This window comes from Fonsecaea multimorphosa, assembly GCF_000836435.1.
Source record: "Fonsecaea multimorphosa CBS 102226 unplaced genomic scaffold supercont1.5, whole genome shotgun sequence".
Lineage (NCBI taxonomy): Eukaryota > Fungi > Ascomycota > Eurotiomycetes > Chaetothyriales > Herpotrichiellaceae > Fonsecaea > Fonsecaea multimorphosa.
In genome coordinates, this window is record NW_015971639.1 from 32604 (window position 1) to 52154 (window position 19551).

At 53.4% G+C, this 19551-nt stretch overlaps 11 protein-coding genes across 11 annotated transcripts; 5 read left to right on the forward strand and 6 right to left on the reverse strand.

Annotated features, from left to right (window-relative positions):
- Positions 1 to 951: 951 nt before the first annotated feature.
- Positions 952 to 2549, forward strand: Z520_03210 (uncharacterized protein; the record flags this gene model as incomplete). The annotated part of the gene is made up of 2 exons (XM_016773723.1): positions 952 to 1267; positions 1318 to 2549. The coding sequence occupies 2 exons, from the start codon at positions 952 to 954 to the stop codon at positions 2547 to 2549; spliced, it is 1548 nt and encodes a 515-aa protein (XP_016634669.1).
- Positions 2550 to 3111: 562 nt separating this feature from the next.
- Positions 3112 to 4269, reverse strand: Z520_03211 (uncharacterized protein; the record flags this gene model as incomplete). The annotated part of the gene is made up of 2 exons (XM_016773724.1): positions 3112 to 4113; positions 4168 to 4269. 2 exons carry the CDS (start codon positions 4267 to 4269, stop codon positions 3112 to 3114), a joined length of 1104 nt encoding a protein of 367 aa, XP_016634670.1.
- A 444-nt stretch (positions 4270 to 4713) lies between these two features.
- Positions 4714 to 6425, forward strand: Z520_03212 (uncharacterized protein; the record flags this gene model as incomplete). The annotated part of the gene is made up of 2 exons (XM_016773725.1): positions 4714 to 4801; positions 4864 to 6425. The coding sequence occupies 2 exons, from the start codon at positions 4714 to 4716 to the stop codon at positions 6423 to 6425; spliced, it is 1650 nt and encodes a 549-aa protein (XP_016634671.1).
- Positions 6426 to 7048: 623 nt separating this feature from the next.
- On the reverse strand, positions 7049 to 8580 carry Z520_03213 (eukaryotic translation initiation factor 3 subunit L; the record flags this gene model as incomplete). The annotated part of the gene is made up of 2 exons (XM_016773726.1): positions 7049 to 8279; positions 8369 to 8580. 2 exons carry the CDS (start codon positions 8578 to 8580, stop codon positions 7049 to 7051), a joined length of 1443 nt encoding a protein of 480 aa, XP_016634672.1.
- Positions 8581 to 8937: 357 nt separating this feature from the next.
- On the forward strand, positions 8938 to 10009 carry Z520_03214 (uncharacterized protein; the record flags this gene model as incomplete). Its single annotated transcript, XM_016773727.1, has 2 exons — positions 8938 to 9003; positions 9080 to 10009. The coding sequence occupies 2 exons, from the start codon at positions 8938 to 8940 to the stop codon at positions 10007 to 10009; spliced, it is 996 nt and encodes a 331-aa protein (XP_016634673.1).
- Positions 10010 to 10330: 321 nt separating this feature from the next.
- On the reverse strand, positions 10331 to 11520 carry Z520_03215 (uncharacterized protein; the record flags this gene model as incomplete). Its single annotated transcript, XM_016773728.1, has 3 exons — positions 10331 to 10783; positions 10908 to 11408; positions 11476 to 11520. 3 exons carry the CDS (start codon positions 11518 to 11520, stop codon positions 10331 to 10333), a joined length of 999 nt encoding a protein of 332 aa, XP_016634674.1.
- Positions 11521 to 12205: 685 nt separating this feature from the next.
- Positions 12206 to 13111, reverse strand: Z520_03216 (uncharacterized protein; the record flags this gene model as incomplete). Its single annotated transcript, XM_016773729.1, has 2 exons — positions 12206 to 12887; positions 12936 to 13111. 2 exons carry the CDS (start codon positions 13109 to 13111, stop codon positions 12206 to 12208), a joined length of 858 nt encoding a protein of 285 aa, XP_016634675.1.
- Positions 13112 to 13599: 488 nt separating this feature from the next.
- Positions 13600 to 14350, forward strand: Z520_03217 (uncharacterized protein; the record flags this gene model as incomplete). Its single annotated transcript, XM_016773730.1, has 3 exons — positions 13600 to 13817; positions 13892 to 14000; positions 14048 to 14350. The coding sequence occupies 3 exons, from the start codon at positions 13600 to 13602 to the stop codon at positions 14348 to 14350; spliced, it is 630 nt and encodes a 209-aa protein (XP_016634676.1).
- Positions 14351 to 14853: 503 nt separating this feature from the next.
- Z520_03218 (uncharacterized protein) lies at positions 14854 to 15372 on the reverse strand (the record flags this gene model as incomplete). The annotated part of the gene is made up of 1 exon (XM_016773731.1): positions 14854 to 15372. One exon carries the CDS (start codon positions 15370 to 15372, stop codon positions 14854 to 14856), a length of 519 nt encoding a protein of 172 aa, XP_016634677.1.
- A 391-nt stretch (positions 15373 to 15763) lies between these two features.
- On the forward strand, positions 15764 to 16492 carry Z520_03219 (uncharacterized protein; the record flags this gene model as incomplete). The annotated part of the gene is made up of 1 exon (XM_016773732.1): positions 15764 to 16492. One exon carries the CDS (start codon positions 15764 to 15766, stop codon positions 16490 to 16492), a length of 729 nt encoding a protein of 242 aa, XP_016634678.1.
- Positions 16493 to 17661: 1169 nt separating this feature from the next.
- Z520_03220 (uncharacterized protein) lies at positions 17662 to 19188 on the reverse strand (the record flags this gene model as incomplete). Its single annotated transcript, XM_016773733.1, has 2 exons — positions 17662 to 18164; positions 18213 to 19188. 2 exons carry the CDS (start codon positions 19186 to 19188, stop codon positions 17662 to 17664), a joined length of 1479 nt encoding a protein of 492 aa, XP_016634679.1.
- Between the last annotated feature and the right edge of the window lie 363 nt (positions 19189 to 19551).

The window sequence follows — 19551 nt, forward strand, 5'->3', positions numbered from 1 at the left end:
TCCGTGTCTATCTACGTAACATGGAGTCCCTGCAAGCTTTGGCTCAACGTTTGATCGTCAGCCTGGCCCCAAGTCTGCTCAGCTAACCACAATTCTGTTCAGCTAAACCACAATGGCTACCTTGCCAACTGACAAACCTGCGCCATGTCACATTCCCCGGTTGCTGACTAGCTTGAAGAAGCTCTTCACCTTCCCTAGGAGAAACAGCAAGCACCGACGAGCTCCACTCAAGCCGTTGACTCCAGATTCTAGATAGCACGGACCAGCGGTCTGCAAGGACAAACCCTGAAGAAGTCTGTTCTGTTCCTGCTTGTTTCTGAGTTTGAGCGAGCTCCACCACCCCGTATCGGCACCTTCCCAGCACCCTCCCGGCACCTTCCCAGCATTCTATCGACCGATCGTGAATTAGCCTCATGCTCCTATTTGACTCTAGCAACTTCCGAGGTCTATTTCGCTAAGGGCCCCAAATTCTGGATCTCGGGTTGGTTTGCGCACAGTTTCCCACAGGCGGCAGTCATATATCTGCTTCTATAACTATTCCAAACGATCCTTTGCACATCTCTCAACGGTCTCTCATCCCTCCATTCCTGAGACTCCGCGTCAGCATGCAACAGCTTTTATGGGAACTCAGCCATTGAATCGACGTGAAATTCCGTGGTTGCAGGGCTGCATCCCACAAAACATAGAACCTGTGTGATGGACCTCAAAGATGCGCCGTGGCTCGCGTGGTACAGGTGTGATATATCCGTATTCAGGCTCAATCATCGACAGCATACAGCTAACCACTATACCGCCCCGAAACCAGACGCGCCTGATGCTTCTCGCACACCAGACCCTCAAGCCTCTTCTCCCACCAATTTCACCTTTGTGCATCAGGCTGAGGATTTAGCTTCTTTGTCTCACAGAAGGATCAGCAACAGGGAGCAGCGTCATGCTATCCGCTCTCATGTCATGCAGCGTGTCCGTCAGGAGGAGTTGGCCCAGGGCAAAAAGAGGTCGACTGGGCGCCACCGTTCCAATGATGGTAGCAAGCAAAAGCCGCGAAGCGAGTCCGCCCACTCTGAACCGTCCTTAAGCAACGAATCCGTCGAGAATAATGCCAGTAGCCCAATCATCGTTGCTGGGAGCGATACATTTCGGCCGACCAGCTCTCCCCTTCCATCTCCACGTCTCAGTATAACCCCAGCTGCGCAGGCATTCGACCCCTTCGATACCTTGCCGACCAACAATTTGCCGCATCACACTTCAGAGAGCCTGCTGCAGTATTGTGAGTCTGTCTTATGCGTCGGCTCAACTGCGCCCTGACTGTGATTGCAGGCTTTGATGTGATGCTCCCTCTGACATTCTGTGTGGAGACGAAACAAACGCATGACAAGCTTGCCCGGCAACAAATGGTTATGAATAGCAAGATGTCAAATCCTGCCACGTTTCTTGGCTTCATGGCGACGACTGCAGCCCATAGAGCCGTCTTCTATGGCCGACATGAAGACCTTGCGCCCTCCGACGCGAACCATGATGACCTCATCCTCGACCCAGACTATATCAGAGTCAAAAATGAAGCAATGGTGGCCGTACGTCGGACGTTTGATCAGCGTGCGGATGTAGATTACCAGATGCTTGAGGCCTGCTTTGGACTTATTGCGACTGCTACAGTAGTGGGCAATTTCGCAGAAGCCCGAATACATCTGAAAATTCTCGAGCGCATAACTTCACAGCTGAATCTGTCCGAGGAGACGATGATGTGGTTGCCACTGTCAAATGTCAAAGTCTCGGTTGGACTACTTGTGCGCCCTGTCCTCCCCCTACTGTTCACACGCGAACCTTTACCTGCAGAAGTTCTATCGCGTGCTGGCCAGCATCTTCCTTCTCACATGACTCGCTTGGGACAGGATTTCATGGAGCTGGAGAGAATGAGCCAACCATTGAAACTGCTTCTCACCACTTTCGGTGATATTTGCCGTCTTTGCGAAATGCACAATGCGCCTCCCAGGAGTCCGTCTCCGGCAGAAAACCTAAGCTTGCGGAAGAAAGCCACGGAGCTAGAATTCGATCTGCTGGCGTATCCCTATGAAATGGATATTTTCCGGCGAAACAGCAACACCAACGAGCCGGAAATACCAGCATTAGAAGGTGTCATTCGCCTCGCAGGCCTGGGAATGCTGTCGATTGCTCCTCACACCATTCTCGCGTCCACGGGGCTCGGGAGAGCTCTGACGCACCATCAAAAAGCGGCATTTGAAAAGTGGCTGCTCCAGGAGAAAGGATCCGGGAACGGGAACGCGCAAGAGACCAAGGCCGTCTGCTGGGCTCTCTTCGTCTTTGTCCAAAACGCCCTGAAACAGCCAGAGCAGCGGTTCTTCACCGACTCCCTCGCGCTGGTCGCCAGGGAAGCGGGACTGGGACTCGTGACTTGGGAAGAGGTTGAACAGGTCATCTTCGGACTGCTCTACATACCGTGGCTGCAATCTTCGATATGGAAAGGCATCTGGGCCGACGTCTGCAAGGTCAGAAGCGCCTCGACGCACCCTCTCCAGCACGACATCCAATGACACTGGGCCTCAGGCTCGAAGGGTGAGAAACGCCCACACCCGTCGAGCTGTCTGCCGTCTAGCCAAATCGTCCAGATCCAAGCGCCGCAATGGCCCTCTATCTGGTGCCCCTAACTCTCTTATGGATTTTTCACTCGCCAGCGGATGTCTCACGTGTCGACCAGTGCATTACAAGGAGCAGAAACCAAGGAATCGGAAACAGACCGGAATATTTTTACGCAGAAGATGTGGACACAAGACATGGAATAATGGCCGTCATTCATGTACAATTCTATTCTACAACATATTACATCACTACCTATGTGAGAGAGGAGGGGAGGGTTCAAGGCCCCTATTGAGCATGAGCTCACATTCAAACACAAGCTTGTGCAAAGCCAGACACTCATAAAATAGAAAATTCACCCCCGCGGAACGTACGTCCATCAAGTTATCAAGGGCTGCTCTTTCTTGCCGAAACCCGTGAGAGAAGAACCCCTGAAAAACAAGTCAAACTCGACCATATCACATCGGCGTATGGGTCCGCGTTCATTTCAATTCATGGCAATCCGTCCTGGGACATTAATCATGATCCATTCTCCCTTCCTCGTGTTCGTGCGGCAGCCTCCCTCGCCGAACCTCCAGAGGCTCGATGCCACACATCGCCTCCCCACCTCATGGCCCTCTCCACTGCCGCCGTCGGAGTATCCAGTGCAGGTCGGATGTCCAAGTAGAAAACTGGTTGCCCTGTTTCCTGTTCGACACCACCGCCATAATAGTCTATAACGTATCGCACTTCCTTTGTCGACCCGTTGGGGAGCTTCCGGGAGATGTACCAGTCGTGGCGGTCAAAGGGGGGATCTTGAGAGAAATGGTCCGGGAAGACTTTGCCCAACATTTGCAGAATTCGGGCTTTTGGGGAAGGTTCTTGGGGCCGGCCTTGGAAGCGGATCAGTTTTGGTTTCGACTCGTCCTCTCGGGGGTCCGGTTGTAGACCGAGGGCTATTCGTCGTTGGGCGGCGTATTCCTGCCTCGCCCTCTCTAAAATGATGGCCTGTTCCCCCCGCGAACAAGTCTCCCATCCTTTCCATAAGCCTCCGGAGAAGATGCGTTCCCACTCCTCGATCTCAGCCCACGCCCCCTCGTTCAAGAAATTGTGCACGGCCACCATGGCCTCGACGTGTTCCGCGGGGGTGTCGGTGTAACCCTTGCGAAGCATTGCGTTGTACATCTGCTGTGGGGAGGGGTACTCCCAGTTGGACTGCGAGTCACTGCGCGGAATGGAAGACAGTTCCCGGTCAAGAGGCAAATGTATCGATTGAGGGGAATCATCCGGGCGACTGTTGGAGAGGGAGGGCATGTAATTCAGAGGGTTGAGTTTGGATAAAGTTGAAGCATAAGAGGATTGCGGAGGAGGCCTTTGCTCGGAAGATTGAGGTTGACTACTCAGGGATTCCGAAGGTTGGTATCTCAGCGGGTGGTTTGGAGATTTGACTGGACATGATGAAGCTGTCGATGTCGATGGGTCGAGCCGTGGAGGGAAAGGTGACGGGCTTCCATTGTCTGATTTATGCATAGGACATCCTGGCTTCAGGGAGTTAGTCCTTCCAGCATCCGATATGGAGACGTGTTAATAGCATACCGGAGGAGAGGCGGCGGAATGTTGCGGTTGCGGTTGTGGTTGTGGTTGTGGTTGCGGCGCAGGTGCGCTCACTTTCGGTGCGTCCGCCCAGAACCAGCCCATTCTCTGTTGCGTGTAAGTGAAGTGAACCCTGGGCGAAATAAAAAGATCCCCAAAGCAGTGAATGCAAAAGACTCTGGTGGTGAGGGTGGTGAAGTTGGAAGTGAAAATGAGAAGAGATCATGAACCGGAACCCAAGCTGCGCGGCGACAATGAGGACTTTTGCTCCGCTTGGATTGCCGCTTTGCTCCACTTGCATCCGCTTTGACCAGCACCACAGTGTGATTTGGAGATCTTGAACACAAGTTACAACCACAGACTGCGCTGCGACAATAAACAACCCAGAACGCACTAACCTGTCACCTACAGTGGTCCAAGAGCACAGATATGCCAGTTTTTCTGTAAGGGCACGACTCACTTCGCGCCATCTCAGCCTGTGGCCGCGCCGCACATCTCGCAATCCGTCACCCTGCCGCCGCGCCTGATCTACAAGCGACACCAGTCAACATGGCCGAAACCAAGGGCTTCAAGCAGGACATGGTCGTTTCCATACGGTATCGAAACGATCTGCCTCCGCCCCCCATGCCTCCAAAGTGTAAGCTGCACATGTCCCCTTGCAACCCTGGTCTGTTCAGGGCTAACACACACGTTCTGCAGTCCTAGATATCGACACCGGTGGTTTGGCTCAATATCTCACAACAAGTTATGCGTCGGGCCTGGCAAAGAGAGAAGAACCAAACATTGAAGTGGATGCCGAAGGTGGGATGCCTATAGACATGATCGGTGTGCCGGGCTACTTTCTCGGCGACGAAAGCGCAATCATGGCTCCAGAAGTCCAACCGGTGCTAGATCCTGCCGACCAAGCGTTGCTGATGTCGCTGGATCAGCTCAAGAGCCAGGGGGCAAAGAACAACGTCTCATTTTTACGCAAGACACAATACATGACCTCTTCACAGATGGCTCGAGCAAATGATGCATTCATGCGACCGAGCCTTCGAACGACTCAAAAACCCCAAGCGCCCAAAGCTCCGCCTGTGCCCGTTACCCGAGACGACCCAGAAAATATCAAGCGACAGATTCAAAAGGGCTTTGACCTTGCCTATCCGGACAGCATCCCTTTCAATCCTCCAGAGGCAAAAGCAAACCCCATCACCACCCAGGAACGTGAAGCCTGGAGGAATCCCGTCCACCCTGACAACCCCAGACTCAAGCCTGTGGAATTCTACCCTATTATCCCCGATCTTGAGACCGGCACAGACATGGCCTCGAATTGGCAAGCTCTTAAATTCGACAAGCCACCATTGCCTCCACACAAGGGCAGGAGGGACGATCGAATCGACGTTGGCTTACTGATGGCGGCCGAAAACGCAGCTCTGATGCCAGCCTGGCGGGCAGCAAAGGAAGCCTTCGAGAGAGACCCCGAAAAGTTCGCAGATCCCGGACCCGAGCCGTACACATGGTCCCTATCCGTTCCCAAACACCCAGACTCGACCTCGCGCATTCGCCAGCTCTTTGACGATTCAAATCCTCGAAAGGACGATCCCGGTCTCATGGAGCCGCTTCTCGAAGAATCCGCCGACGGCTCCCTACGTCTACCGTTCGAACGTGTCCGTGTCTATCCACGAGCCACCCAAGATACGGTCGACCCTCACCGCGTCATGGCATTGTCACTCGTCGAATCTCAAAACCTTTCCCGCCATTCCCGCTTCCGCAAACAAGGTAACGCGGCGTATTACTACCCGATCCTCGAACGCGTGAAAATGCGAGCCGACAGGGGTAATCTCTCCAAATCGACGCGCAACAACAACAATGCTGCGGGAGACGACGACGATATCCCCGACCAAGTCATGGTCCTCTTCAAAGAGCCCAACGCGAAAGAAAAGCGCTCTCGCGCAGAGTTCAGAGGGGAATATGACGCACTCTTCAAAGACGAATTTGAAGAACTGACCCGCGAAGCACAGGCCGAGGAAGAGGCCGAACATGCGGATATGATTCTGCAGGAGCAAGGCGAGTTGCACGAGGGAGCGCAGGACGTCAGCATGGCCGAGGTGGAGGACGGAGAGAACGCAGAGGTGAGCATGAATGGAGGAGTTTCTCGTAAAGACCGCGCCGATGATAGGAATACGCCTCCCCCAGTGAATGGAAATGGAGCCAGAGACGCCGGAGCCGGGGCGGACGAAGATGGATTTGACGAGGACGAAGACATGCGGGACGATTGATTGATTGCATTTCCCATCTACGAGGTAGATATTCAACCATACTTGTAAGATTTAAGATGCAGCGCCTGCGTCCGAAGTGCGGCGCCATGGTAAGAGGGTTCGGGATAAAGGGGCCTGAGGCTAAAAAAAATCAAATATCAAAAGAGCCAGACGCAGATCAACAATTGTGGCAGCTTTCTTGCCATTCTAGACGGATACCTTTTTCTTATCTCACTCGCGCATAGGCCCGTTCATTCGAAGCCCAGTACCGAGTACAGTCCATGCCCACCTACGTACCCACGTACCTTCGTAGCTTGGTGTGTCCTACGCAGCAGACTACCGAACGATGGACGCCGCCCCATGTTCTGACTGATTGAATTCTGCACTCTCAAGAAAAGTTCAGTGCGAGCTCCGAGGGGGGTGTCCCGTGAAAGTTTTCGCCTTGTTGTTCAATGGTATTCTTCGGTGCCGGAGGCAATTTTGCCTCTCATGCTTGTCGGCGTACAGGTTCGGAAGAGCAGCAGTGCTGGAGGAACTTTTGACACCAATTTTTGGGGGGGGCTTCAAATAGCGGGTAGAAGCTATGGCCTGTCTGTCCGTCATGTCGCCCTTCAAACCGGCCTTGTTATTTTTTCTCCCCGGGCTCAGTACGATCTCGCCAGGTTCCTCAGGTACCAATCCACCAGCCGTCTCCCCTGCTTCGCCTCGCTGATGTGGATCAAATCGCCCTCGATGGCATAATCCAGTCCTTCCGAGGATCCGTTGCCCAGCACACCCACAATCTCCCCCTCCAACAAACCCCCTTCGGTCCAGCGGATCTGCCGACAACTCCGCTGCTTGTTGACGAGCAACCAACTCCGCAGCTTTTCCGGCTCGACCTCCAAAAACCCGGCGAGTTTCTGGATGCTCATCGTCGTGTAGAGTTTCAGGTACGACTTGATCAGCGGGTTGAAGAGGGTGTTGCGGACTTCGTCCATGAAGATCTCGGTGTGGTGGTCCACGGGGTCGATGTTCAGCGACGGGTTATCAAAGTCCGGCGGTGTCGGCGTGATGAACTTCGGGCAGGCGGATTGGAACAACTCCTTGAAGATGGGCAAGCTCTCGGTGCCGCCGCGTTGCAGTTTTGCGAACTTCTCGCCGTACTTTTCGCGCAGGGTCGTGTGGATCGAGTCGTCCAGGCGCGTGGGCGCAAAGGACACGCAGATGGCGATGAGGGCGTACATTTGTTCCGTCTTTTTCGCAATGGCGTCGAATGTCCCTTGATTGGGTCCCTTTTGGAAGTTCTTGGTGCGGGACACGTACACCAGGATGTGGCTGAACATGCGCACGGCGTCCGCATAGCGGCGGAGCATCATGTAAGAGAAGCCGACATAATAGTATGTGTTCAGGTGCGCGGCCATGACGCGGGCGAACATGGCTTTCTTGTTCATCTCAATGTCGTCTAGGGTCTTGAGGGCGAGACTGAAGTCTCCAAGGAGGCAGTGCACCCGCAAAAGGCCGATGATGGAGAAATATCCCAGCATGCGGTAGAGCGGGCGCGAGCCATACTCCCCTGCTACAGCCATGGGGTCCTCACCCCTCTTTGTAGCGGCAAGCTGTTCATTGATCTGTGAGCGCTGGATCAAGGAATACAGAACGTTGAGAACGCTGTAGCAGCCCCATGTGTTGGGATTTTCTCGCAGGACTTGCGCTTCTTCTTCAGTGGGTGCGGTGCGGGCCACTCGGTTGCGGTAGCGACAGAAGGATTCGAATTGGTAGATGAATTCATCGATCACGTCCCAAGCCCAGTAGTAAGAAGGTGTCTCGATTTCTACAGGGCCATCGGAGTTGAGGATGTAGTGGAAAAGCGAGCAGTAGTTGTCATAACTTTGGAATCTGCGAGAGACATTGTCAGTCCCGTGCCTGGTAACAGCAACGTACCCCTGCGATGACATTGAAAACGGAAACATCTTGGGACGACTCACTTGGTTTCCAGGCTCGCTTGGAACTCCAAGGGCGCCGCAGCGGCTTCAAGTTGCGCTCGCAGATCCGCAGGTCCACCACTGATGATCGAGTCTCCTCGCTCCAAGTCCGCACCCTCATCGTCGTAGTTATTCACTTGCTCTTGATAATCCGCCACGAGGGTTTCTTCTTCCACATCCTCGTCCGGGAATGCGTTACCGTTTGCGTAGGACATTGTGGCCGGAGGGAAGAATTTCTTCTAACAGGATATTTCGATTCAGGCGGAGAGCAGGACTGAAGATGGGGAAATCACAAACAACAGGGAGCCCATGCACAGTGCTTTCGTGCCAACACCTTCCCCGATACTGTTGTGATCGGTGCAAGTAAAATTTCGCGGCCGCCTCGAGGTTTGGAGAATTGAGAAAGATGTGTGGGCTCAGTTCAAAATCTACTTCAGGACTAGCGCAGCCTTGTCTCGATGACGTCTGGTGGAAGCCTCGTCAAGCCCGCCAACTTCTTGCCATGTCAGTAACGGAGGAGACATTACATCAAGCTTCTCGTGCCAAATTCGTGGAATCAAGATAAAATAGAAATGGCGACATCCTATGAATCATTCTCACAGACCTTCAAAGTCGCGTTGATCCAGCTTCATCCCAAGGTAGGGTCCTTTTCTTATCAACAGCAAAATCTATATCCGCGCCCTGTAATAGAGGCGTACTGACATCGACAACCAGCCTCTTGACCTGGAACACAACTTCTCCGCTGCATCAGCTTATATCCGTGATGCGGCTGCACAAGGAGCCTCGCTGGCAGTCCTGCCAGAGTACCACCTAACATCATGGGTGCCCGAAGACCCACAGTTCGCCGTCCTGGCCCAAACCGCGTATCAATACGTGCCCAAGTATCAAGCGCTGGCTCGGGAGTTGAAGATCAACATCGTTCCGGGGACCATCGTCACCACTGATCCCAAATCGCCGCCTCCCGCTACCAGCAATGGAACGTCGTCCGCAGACTCCAAAAATTCGCCAGTCCTCCTCAACATCGCCCCCTTCATCTCCTACACAGGCGAGCTTCTGGGGAGCTACACCAAAGCCAACTTGTGGCACCCCGAACGCACAGTCCTCACGTCAGGCCCGGCCTCCGTCAAGTCCAACAATCAGCATCATCTATCGACTGAAGAAGGTCCACCTCCTCAGCTAAACCCTCACTCTATCATCGAAACTCCCCTCGGACCTCTCGGCATCGTGATATGCTGGGATCTGGCGTTTCCCGAAGCCTGTCGTGCCTTGGTCCGCCAGGGTGCACGCTTGATCATCATTCCCACCTTCTGGACGAGAGACGATCTCACTCCGGAAGGGAGAGCGTACGGGCCGGATGTGGATGCTCAATTCCTGAGCTCCGCCCTTATTACGAGGTCATTTGAGAACACTTGCGCCATCGTCTTCGTCAATGTGGGCGGTCCGAAGTCAGAGGGCTACGCCGGGTTAAGTCAAGTGGTGTTGCCACTTGTTGGCAAAGTACCCGGGTCATTCGAGGATGGAGAGCCAGGAATGAAGATTGTGGAATGTGATATGAGGACAGTCGACGTGGCTGAGGAGAATTACAAGATAAGAGAGGATCTGAAAAGGGAGGACTGGCACTACGGATATAGCCACGACAAATAAAACGAAGCCAAATACAGCTATGAGAGTTGTCACGAACCTGGAAGGATGTATTACAAATCCTGAGAACCAGGACAGAGTCAACTAAAGATGCAGTATCAAGAAGCGTAATCATTGAGACCCCCTCGCCCCTAATTGTGGCATTCACTGATCTGCATTTCTTCCACCTCAGCGCTTCTGATGCCTCTCTCAGTGGCGCGACTGGCAACAAGCCTTCGAAGACAGCATCGTAGCGTCGCTGCTGGGGTCAAGAGAACGAGATACCCTCAACACATGTCACCATCCTGTTCCCCGACGTCCCCTAGCATTCTTGTGCCATTATCCTCAAGCCTCGCCTGCGTCTGAGGACTCCTCGGACTCTTCCGATTCACTCCAGAGCATTTCAAAGCGATTTTTGCGCAACAGTTGGAACGGTTTGCTGGCCGATGACTTGTTCGAGGGCCCCTTGTTCGCAGGCGGCGGTGGCGGTGGTGGCGGCAGAGGTTGAGCACATTCATCGGGATAGAAATCAATCTTGAACCTCTTATATTTCAGCCGCGAAAGCATGCAATTCCTTGCCGTGAGAGCCGACTGAATGCTGTTGAGAGATATGTAGGCATGGCCGTTTTTGAAGAAGAGGTGGACAATTTCCAAGTGATGGATGTGGTCGAGATCTGCTCGAATGCCATCTGCAGTCAATTCTGGACTGGCAAAGCGAATGACCAAATTGCGAGTTCGATCGAGCGTGGTAAGGCTTGGTCGCGTCCGAGTTTGTCGGTCATCCCACGCCGCGTTCACCTGAATCCTGTTAGCAGTCTGCAAGGCCAATTTGTATTTGGGGTCTGCTCGCCTTCTGTCCACCGATGTCGATGCCATGTGTCCGTGCGTAGCGAAGAAAGTTGCTTGCTGCAGCTGGATCCACGAAGCTGACATGGGCGGAGCGGTTGCTGGGTCGCAGATACATTTGCAAGATGGCACCACCCTTGAGACCCTGAGCGAGGCTATCGAGTGTCGCAACAGGCGAGAGTCCGGAGATCACAATTGACCGTTTTGGATTCGTGAGCTCATCACGAGTCTTCTCGACCAATGCCTCTAATATCTCGGCTTGCGTACCACCCTCCTCGGTGCATTCAGCTGTAAGAAGCGAATAGGCCTCTGGGAGTCGCTTGCGAAAATAAGCAAGTTGTTGGCGAAGGACGGAGGTCACGGAGTCAGAGGCTAGAGGGTTGAAAGATCGATGAACGGGTATGGACAGAGTTCTTGAGCCACCATCTGGAAGGGATTCGGTGACGCGAACATTGATGAACTCGTCCGAAGGCGTCGGTGGCAAATTGTCGCCGATCAGAACGTCCAATGTCTCGGTGGTGGCTCCTCCCGCGAGCAATGCCTGCTTCAAGGCAACAAACTGCTGCCCTGTTTTGAGCTGTTGATGGTTGTTAGAGCTGCTGCGGCTTGGATTGCGAGAACAACGAGAAGGAGTAGGTGCTCACCAATGACTGATATTCAGCAACGGATATCGTGATTGTCCCTGCCATTGTAGCAACCTTGGAAGTTGGTGGCCTGCCTCGTCACCAATGCCAAATGGCGAAATGGATGGAGAGAAGGTCGAGAGGCGCAGGCTCGGAGTTTTCCAAGTCGGGAAGGAGGCCACCTGCGCAGTGAGTCGTGCCTTCTGGGAACATTGAAGAATCAGGTATGGCGCCCTCCCTGCTACCACACCCACATACCATATATATTTACTGAGGACCATTCTTGAAGCATTGGCAGACGCTTCTTCGATCAGATCCATCTTTGAAAACACCACCAAACCTAAGGCTTGATCTTCCTAACGCTCAGTCAGTCTCGCCCACCCATCATGCGCCCTCAACTCACCACTGACAAAGGTGTCGTGAGGAACTCCCCAATAGCAGGTTGCTCTGGGTACTTCACCTGAAGCTCGAAGACAGCATTCTCTCAAGCCACACACTCTCCTTTCGCGATATTCGGTGCAGGTTTGCACATCGCACCAAAGCTCCCTCAACCCCTCTGATTCACATCGAGGATCATGTTGTGTAGTCCCGGTCTCTACTAGAACGGCTCCAGCATCCCACCATGCTCGTCACCCTCACAAGATGGGCGTGGACAGGGCCACGTTTGTTGTTCGAACGCAGGCCTGTCATAGTATTCTGGCAATTCCAGCTTCCTTCAGAGCTTCTCGCCGCTTGGTCTGGACTTCAGGGGTCAATTCGGCTTTTGTGCAAACTCTTCTCCATGTTCTTTCAGCACCGAGTCCACCATTTCAATACTCCCTCTGATTAGGCGGGCTCGTTCCTCTGGATGAAGGTCAAGGAATTCCTGGAACTCCTGGAACCACGTATCATCCTTCGCCGGTCCCTTGCCATCATATCCGACACACATCTCGGCAAGGATAGCGAGCGCCAAACGGATCGCCATATCACCTTCATACCTTTGAGGGAGCTCGGTCTGATTGATTGGGCGAAATATTGACTCGGGATCATTTTTGTCAATAGCCAGGGAAAGACATTGCATTCGGTCCTCAAACGTCCACCATTTGGGTAAGATCTTCGAGTCTTCGGCCAAATCGAGAAATCGTTGGAAGTCATCACTGGCTATGGTGCACAGAATCAACAACAGCCCTAGCAGGATATTCGGGGGTTTGAGGAAGTGGTGCTCACCGTCTCCCTTGGCCCAGACTAGGCCGTCGATGGGTTTCCCCGGGTAGTAGATGCCATGATCCTCGTCTCGAGATAGGTGGTCTGTCTCGACTCTCAAGCGATAGGCATCAATGACGAGTCGCAGAACTTCGTCGTGGGTGTATGATGAGAGGTAGGCATTCGGATCTCCTTTACCCTGGACCATGTTGCAAAACGACTTGTGCTTGCGCCAGTGGGCTTTTTGACATCTAGCAGGAGGTCAGTGTGTTTACACTTGAGCATATGCGCAGGATTACTCTTTGGAGCAGTAGTCAACCAACAAACAGCCCTGGCATCGCCTCAGAGGCTTCTGGAATCCCAGAGCCAAGCAGTTCGCGCAGACGGAGAGTTTCTTGCCGTGCATATACTCGTGCTCGATTTGTCCCACATATGCCACGCCGCATATAGGGAAGGTCTTGGTAGGGGTCGCCATTGCCCTTGAGATTTGCGTGAATGGCTTGTCCAAAAGGGAAAACAATGGTGACAAAGCCCAAGGACCCAAGGACCTGAAGAGATGAATGATGGGCGGCAGTGGCAGCTAATTTGGTTTAGATTAGCCGAGGTTTTGGCGAAGCACCTCGCCGCTTTTACACTTGTGCCCAGCCAGATACGTCAGATCTGTCTTGGGAGCCTTGGATGGTCGCGTTGTCCGACTGACGCTGCTGTGCCTTGTTTTGGGCGGATCATCACGGATCTTCCATCATCCTCACCGACGTCCAAGTCACGTCCTCTGAACAGCATCAACGCCTTCAAATCATCTATCCTGAAGGTATCGGATTTTGACAGCCGCCATCATCATCCAGAAGACCATCTGCGTCTTGCCCTCATCTGTCTCCCTCTCCGACACTTCCCGGTCATTGTTGCTGGATTCCGAACGCACCTGGGCACGCCGACCGGATATCCAGTCTTGATTATCTCGAGATGGCGAAACCCATCGATAATCCCTGCGAGGACGAGCCACAGGCTTTGCCCTTCAGGACTGGAGGTCCCCTGGCTCGCATCGAAGAATACACCATCTTCTACTTCCTGGCCATCTGCTCATGGTGCCTGGAGATCGCTGCAGCATGCGTAGGATCTCTCCTAGGAGGACAAAGTCATCCGTTCATTGGCACTATTACACCGTTTCTTGTCATGCATTGGTGAGTCCTTTCGCATCTTCCCTCACACTTCCAGATGTGTGTTTCGTTTTGTCTGATAGATGGCACCTAAATAGGATGGCATTCCTGCAAACTTGCTGGATGATGGCGACCGCGCCGCGCAACTCTATCGCAGACCGGATGGCCTACCTCAATCTTGCTTGTAGATTCCAAAGACTCTGTGCTGTAAGTCAGCAACCGCGCGTTCAGGTTTGCCCCGACTAACTTCTCAGCCAACTGCCCTGATCGGCATGGTTACCTGGGCAGTCGCATATCGGTTTCGCGGCAAAGCCTCCAGTCCAGCGTATTGGATTATCTTTTTGATCGTTTGGATTCTCGAAACCGTCGTCTGTATCATGAACGTCTACAACAACATCACCTGGGAGAGCGATCTGCTATATCAACTCGCTCCCGATGTGCCCCAGGGGAATTTCTGGCTTGCAGTCCTGGGCATTCGGTCCATGTGCCGCGTGAAGCACAAGCATCACGAAAACATGGAAATGGAACTGAAACAAACCTCCAGCAAAAGGGTGTAACCACAGGGATTGGATGAAGCGAGTTTACTGCGACGTATTGGGTTCATGATCTGTAGCTACTTTGGTCGGAAATATGGTGGCGTACGGTACCAAATCTAGTCATTGTTACTCTAATGCATAGCGGCCCTCAGTACGCCGCATTGTACACAGTCGCTTCCAACACATAGCAGACGAACTTCAAAAGCAACATGATTCTCGTAGATGGACCCGTACTTTCAAGAGTAATGGCTCTGCGTGGATGCTGGCCGCGTCTTGTTGCGGGTTTTACCATCTTGACATCCACGGCCCCAAGGCCCGACTTTTGCGGCCTGGAACTGGCCCATATCAGGCCAACGACACGCTAAATGCAGCCATGAACCGTCTGATGTTGTCGCACCCCTCTCCCGACCCCGCAAGCAGTGAGGACTTCCACTGCAGGCCAGAAGAGCAGTTGTAGAGACAGAGTCCCTCTCCAACTGCGGGATGGCAGGAATCACACATTTCGACAAGGCTCATTCCAACCCTCAGAACCAGATGTCTGGCTGGTAATCTGCTGTGAGTCTGGGGTCCTCGCCGAAACGCGCTTGCCAGGAGCCGAAACCTCCTTCAAGAACGCAAACCTCCTGCGAAGGCGTCGCCGAATCCTTCTTCTGCTCCTCGTCCTGATCCTCCTTGTTTTTTCCCGTCTCTTCTTCTTTCGATTGTGCCTGCTGCTGCTCACGGGCCTCTTTAGCGTCCGCCCTCTGCTTCGCCCTCGCGTACGCCAAGGCCGCCTTTGGCCCTCTCTGTTGACTCAACATACAGTGGAAGATGACTTTTTCCTTGTCTTTCAGCGTCCGTACTAGTTCGGGCATTCTCACTTCCAGTTGGTGCAGGGGCACCCAGGTGCTGCCCTTGATGTTGCCGCCAATGTGGTCCGAGTCACGGACGTCTATTATGGCGATCTTGGCCTTCTCTGTGGGATCTAGCAGGAGGGTACTCAGCGTCGTGGGGTGGACGTATTTGAGGGACGAGAGCGTGATCAGGTTGGCGTTTGCGGACATTCTGCGGGGCGCAGGGGCACGGAGGGTGCGGATGATTAGTTGCTTGAGTGTTCGTGGCAGACGTAGACCATTAAAGGAGACGCTCTGACAGCTCATCAACGCTTCCTGTGTCTAGGATGCTCGTATGTGGCTGATTCGAACCCTACAGGGAAGAAGGACACTCGATGTCTGCAGCTGGATCTCGGTCCGCAGAAGCCCGAATGTGATTGGCTGGCGATTCTGCGTCGCCGAGCTTTGAAATTGCAGCCTCTTCTATCAATCGAAGTGTCTAACTGCACATTCCATCACCCGCACACTGCATCCCGCCCACTCTTCTTTTCTCGAGTCTTTCTGTCTACGGGACGTGCATGTTTTCACCTCCGTGCACTCTGTTGCTCGAGAATCAGCGAGGATGAAGGCAGCTCAATCTCTGCAGACTTGTGCACGCTGTGCTTTATTTCCCCCAAGATCATCACCACACCTCTTCATCTCCTCGAGCTACCAGAGGTCAACGATCCACGATGCCGTCAATCCTGTACTGCGAGGACAAGCAAGACAGCTCTGCTCTACAGCTCCTAGATCCCAAAGCTCGCCTCTCGCATCATCGAAACCCCAACCCTCCAGAAAAACCAACAACAACAACAACAACTCGTCTCCCAACCCGATGAGAAATCAGCTAATGGACCTGATCCGCGAGACGCGGGCCCCGGAGCCCAAGAGGACAACAGAAACCGTCGCCTCGCGCTGGGACCAACTACTGGGCACAGCGCGGAACAACCAGAACGCCGCTTCGAGGAGCAACAACCAGAACAACACCGCCTCTCCCACGACCTCGACACTCCTCTCCGACCTGCACGAAGACATTTACTCGTCGTCAATACCCCCAATCACACTGCGCCTGCGCCCGACGCTGGGCCGCACCGTGGACGGCATCTACGGCGACCCGACGCGCGGCTTCCGCCTGCTCGAGCGCAAGTGCAACGAGAACAGCGTCAGGGCCGACATGCGGAGCCAGGAGAAGCACGTCCGCCGGGGCCAGCGGAGGAAGAACATCCGCATCTTGAGGTGGCGCAAGCTGTTCATGGAAGGGTTCCGGAGCGAGTTGGGCAGGATTCGCAGGATGAGGAGCCAGGGCTGGTAAAAACAGGAAAAAAAGGGGGGAGATCCAGAAGAACCACGATGACCCAAATTCCCTCAATGATGGGTTCGGGATGATGGAGCAGGAGGAAAGAAGTGGGAGAGGTTGGGTTCCTCTGTACGAGGTACACATCGCAGAGGTGGAACACCCAGGCAATGGCCCCTACTCATATAATAATGTATCACCACCACCAACACCCATTCCACCTGGGGCTCAGAACAGATAAATGGACCCTGCACTTCTCCCTCGCCTCTCTCTTCGCTCCTTTTGCGTCTTTGGCAGCTTCCACAACCCTCTCCTTCTCCAAAAACAAGCGGTTTTTCCTTACTGTCCATCTAGCTCGGGTTGGACATAGTATCGCATGGCATAGGACGGCTGCAAAAGTCTCGACGACATCATTTAGAAAAAGGGTAGGGTCGACGAGACGAAATAAAATGGTACAGTCGACATCGGAGACGTTGCGCGTGCTGGCTTTGCCTTTGTTTCTGTGTCGAGTACGAGGTATGCTATACACATATCGTTACCGATTACCGATACCGTTACCGTTATCCAGAGCCGGGTCGTAGAAAACTTACAGTGAGCTTTTACTGTGCTGTGCTCTTGATACACCTACTATTATTACTCGGGTATATGAACGTCTGATTTTGCAAGATTAGAGAACAAAGATTCTTTGTTTTTTGGTGGTTTTTTTTTTGGTTTGCTTGTGTTATTTTGAAGACAGTGGTGCCGGAACCGACTGCCTCCCTTGTTCAGAGCCTCTCTCTGAACTGAAAACAAGGCCATCATCGAATCTCGCCTCTGATATCACGTTTGGATACCAAGAGTGGCCTGGCAACGCCATATCCTTCTTGTTGCAGGTTGGGCGTATGTCTCCACCATCGTTTGTTCGATCTGCCGAGATGGACCCGATGAAAAGAAATCGCCCTTCAAGCCTGGCGTGCGTTCCAATAACTCAATGACAAAATGCTCAAAGTATCAACTAACAGGTCGACTCCCTCCGCCGCCATCGTCGCGAGCATCGTCGCAAGCATCGTCCATCCCCATCGCCCGGCAATCTTTCCTTTCCAAAGCAAGCCACAATGCTGACAATGCTCGAGATGTCGACGGCACCTCTAAAGCGTGCCCCGGCTCCCCAGCCCCCATTTCCACATCTCCATTTTGTTTCGCGTTGTTCAGTAAGGCTTCCTCGCCAACTTCGCAATCTGCATGAGATCGCAGGTCATGTCCGTTCCGGCGTTAGCCTGAAGAGCTTCGTACTGCATCTCCGTTTGTTCCAACTTGCGCTTGATATCGTCGTCCTCGGGATACTTGGCCGCCGCAGAGCTGAGGACATTGATTTGTGCCGGAAGAGATGTGACTGCAGGCGACTGTTTGTCGTACCACTCCAAGAATTCGATGATCTCGCCATCAATCACGGTTGTCTTGCCGCTGACAACTTGCTCGCAGCCAGGCTTCACGCAGAATGACTGAAAGCCCCGGATCGCGTCCCCCTTTTGCGCTTCAGTTCGGAGCTGAAGGATGCAACGATGGCAGTACAAATGCAGGCAGTTGAGGACTCGGACGTCGCGCTTGGCGGCGTGACAGCGGGAACATTTGAGGATTTCGGATATGTCCTGGCTGGTCTGATGGAGTTGTTCGAGGTGTTTCATGAACATGACAAAGGTATGCGCGATGGCTTCTCTGAAGTTAGCCTTGTCCATCGGGCTTGAAAGATATGGCTTACCTGGTTCCTTCTCGAGTCTGGCCTTCTTGCCTTGTTTGACTGCACCTGGACTTGGGGTTGTTTCATCGTCCCTGCCACGCTTCGCGCCCGCAGTAGCACCAGCATCAGCCGCCGCAGGCGGGGCCTTGGGGATGCGGGTCGTTGAGGGTTTTTTCAATGTCTCAAGAAATCCCGGGAAACTCTTCTGAAGAGTTGACATTCCGTGTGCGATAACACTTCCTCGATCTGCTGGGGGGATTGCAGTGGTCGCAACCGGCGAAGAAAATAGGCCAGGAGTGCTGGCTAGGGCAGATGCAGCACGGGTTGGCAGAGCACTGGCACCATTGTAAGGATGGGCGGAAGAGCTACTCTCGGACTTGATGGAGGGCGAGAGCAATGAGACGACGGACGCATCTCTGGCTACTCGGATGCTCGGGCTTTGGGCAGCTGTGGCCTCAACGGCAGGTAAGTACGGATTGACGGGGGCCGGTGAGGCAGATGTGAAGCTGGGAAGAACAGGGACTTTCTGACGCTGCTGTTCTTTGGTTTGATTGTACTCCACGATACGAAGAGCGACGTTGTGAGCAAAGTAATAAGGTTCGCCACTCAGTTCGGTCAATATCGCCATGAGCAGGAGGTTGTTGTCGGCAATTGTCCCGTGGTTCTGGCTAATTGCCTCTATCGCACTCTTCAACTTTGGGTTGCCGTGCATCTTGGTGCAGATACCGTCGATGACAAAGTCGTCACCAATGACTCTGCGTTGAAAGTCGGGCTGACTCTGCGAACGATGTTCCTTGAAGAGTCTGTCGTCGAGTTCATTCATGATGCCGCGGATTTTGTCGTCGTTAAAGTTGATTCTCTCCTGGACGCCTCTGAGTCGGTCTTCAAGTGAATCTCGCTCGAGCTGGAGTGCTTGCGCCGCCGCCTCGAATTGGTGGAGTTGCTCACGGAGAACTTTGGTTGTTGGTCGGAGAATAAGTGGCAGCTTGGGGGGCATCTTGGAGGATGAAACAAAACAACAAAATAAATAACGACGCGCACGTCGTGGATGTCGTGGAAGTCGGTGTTACTTGGCGATGTCCTTCACTCTCTCTCTCTCTTTAAGGAGCAAGTCTGCCGGCTGTGAATGTCGGATGAGCGTGAAGAGGCAGGCGGCAACTGCGTTGGCAAGTCACAGGATGGATGTATTCACTGGGATAGACGCCTTTCTCTTTACCACAGCAGCATGGCATATGCATAGGCGGTGACCGTAGAGAGACCACATGAAGTGATGTAGACTATCCGGGGTGACTTTGTAGAGTCTGGATATGAGCTGTCAACTGGAGGGGAAAGAGACGTGCAGGAGGAAGCTCTAGACAAC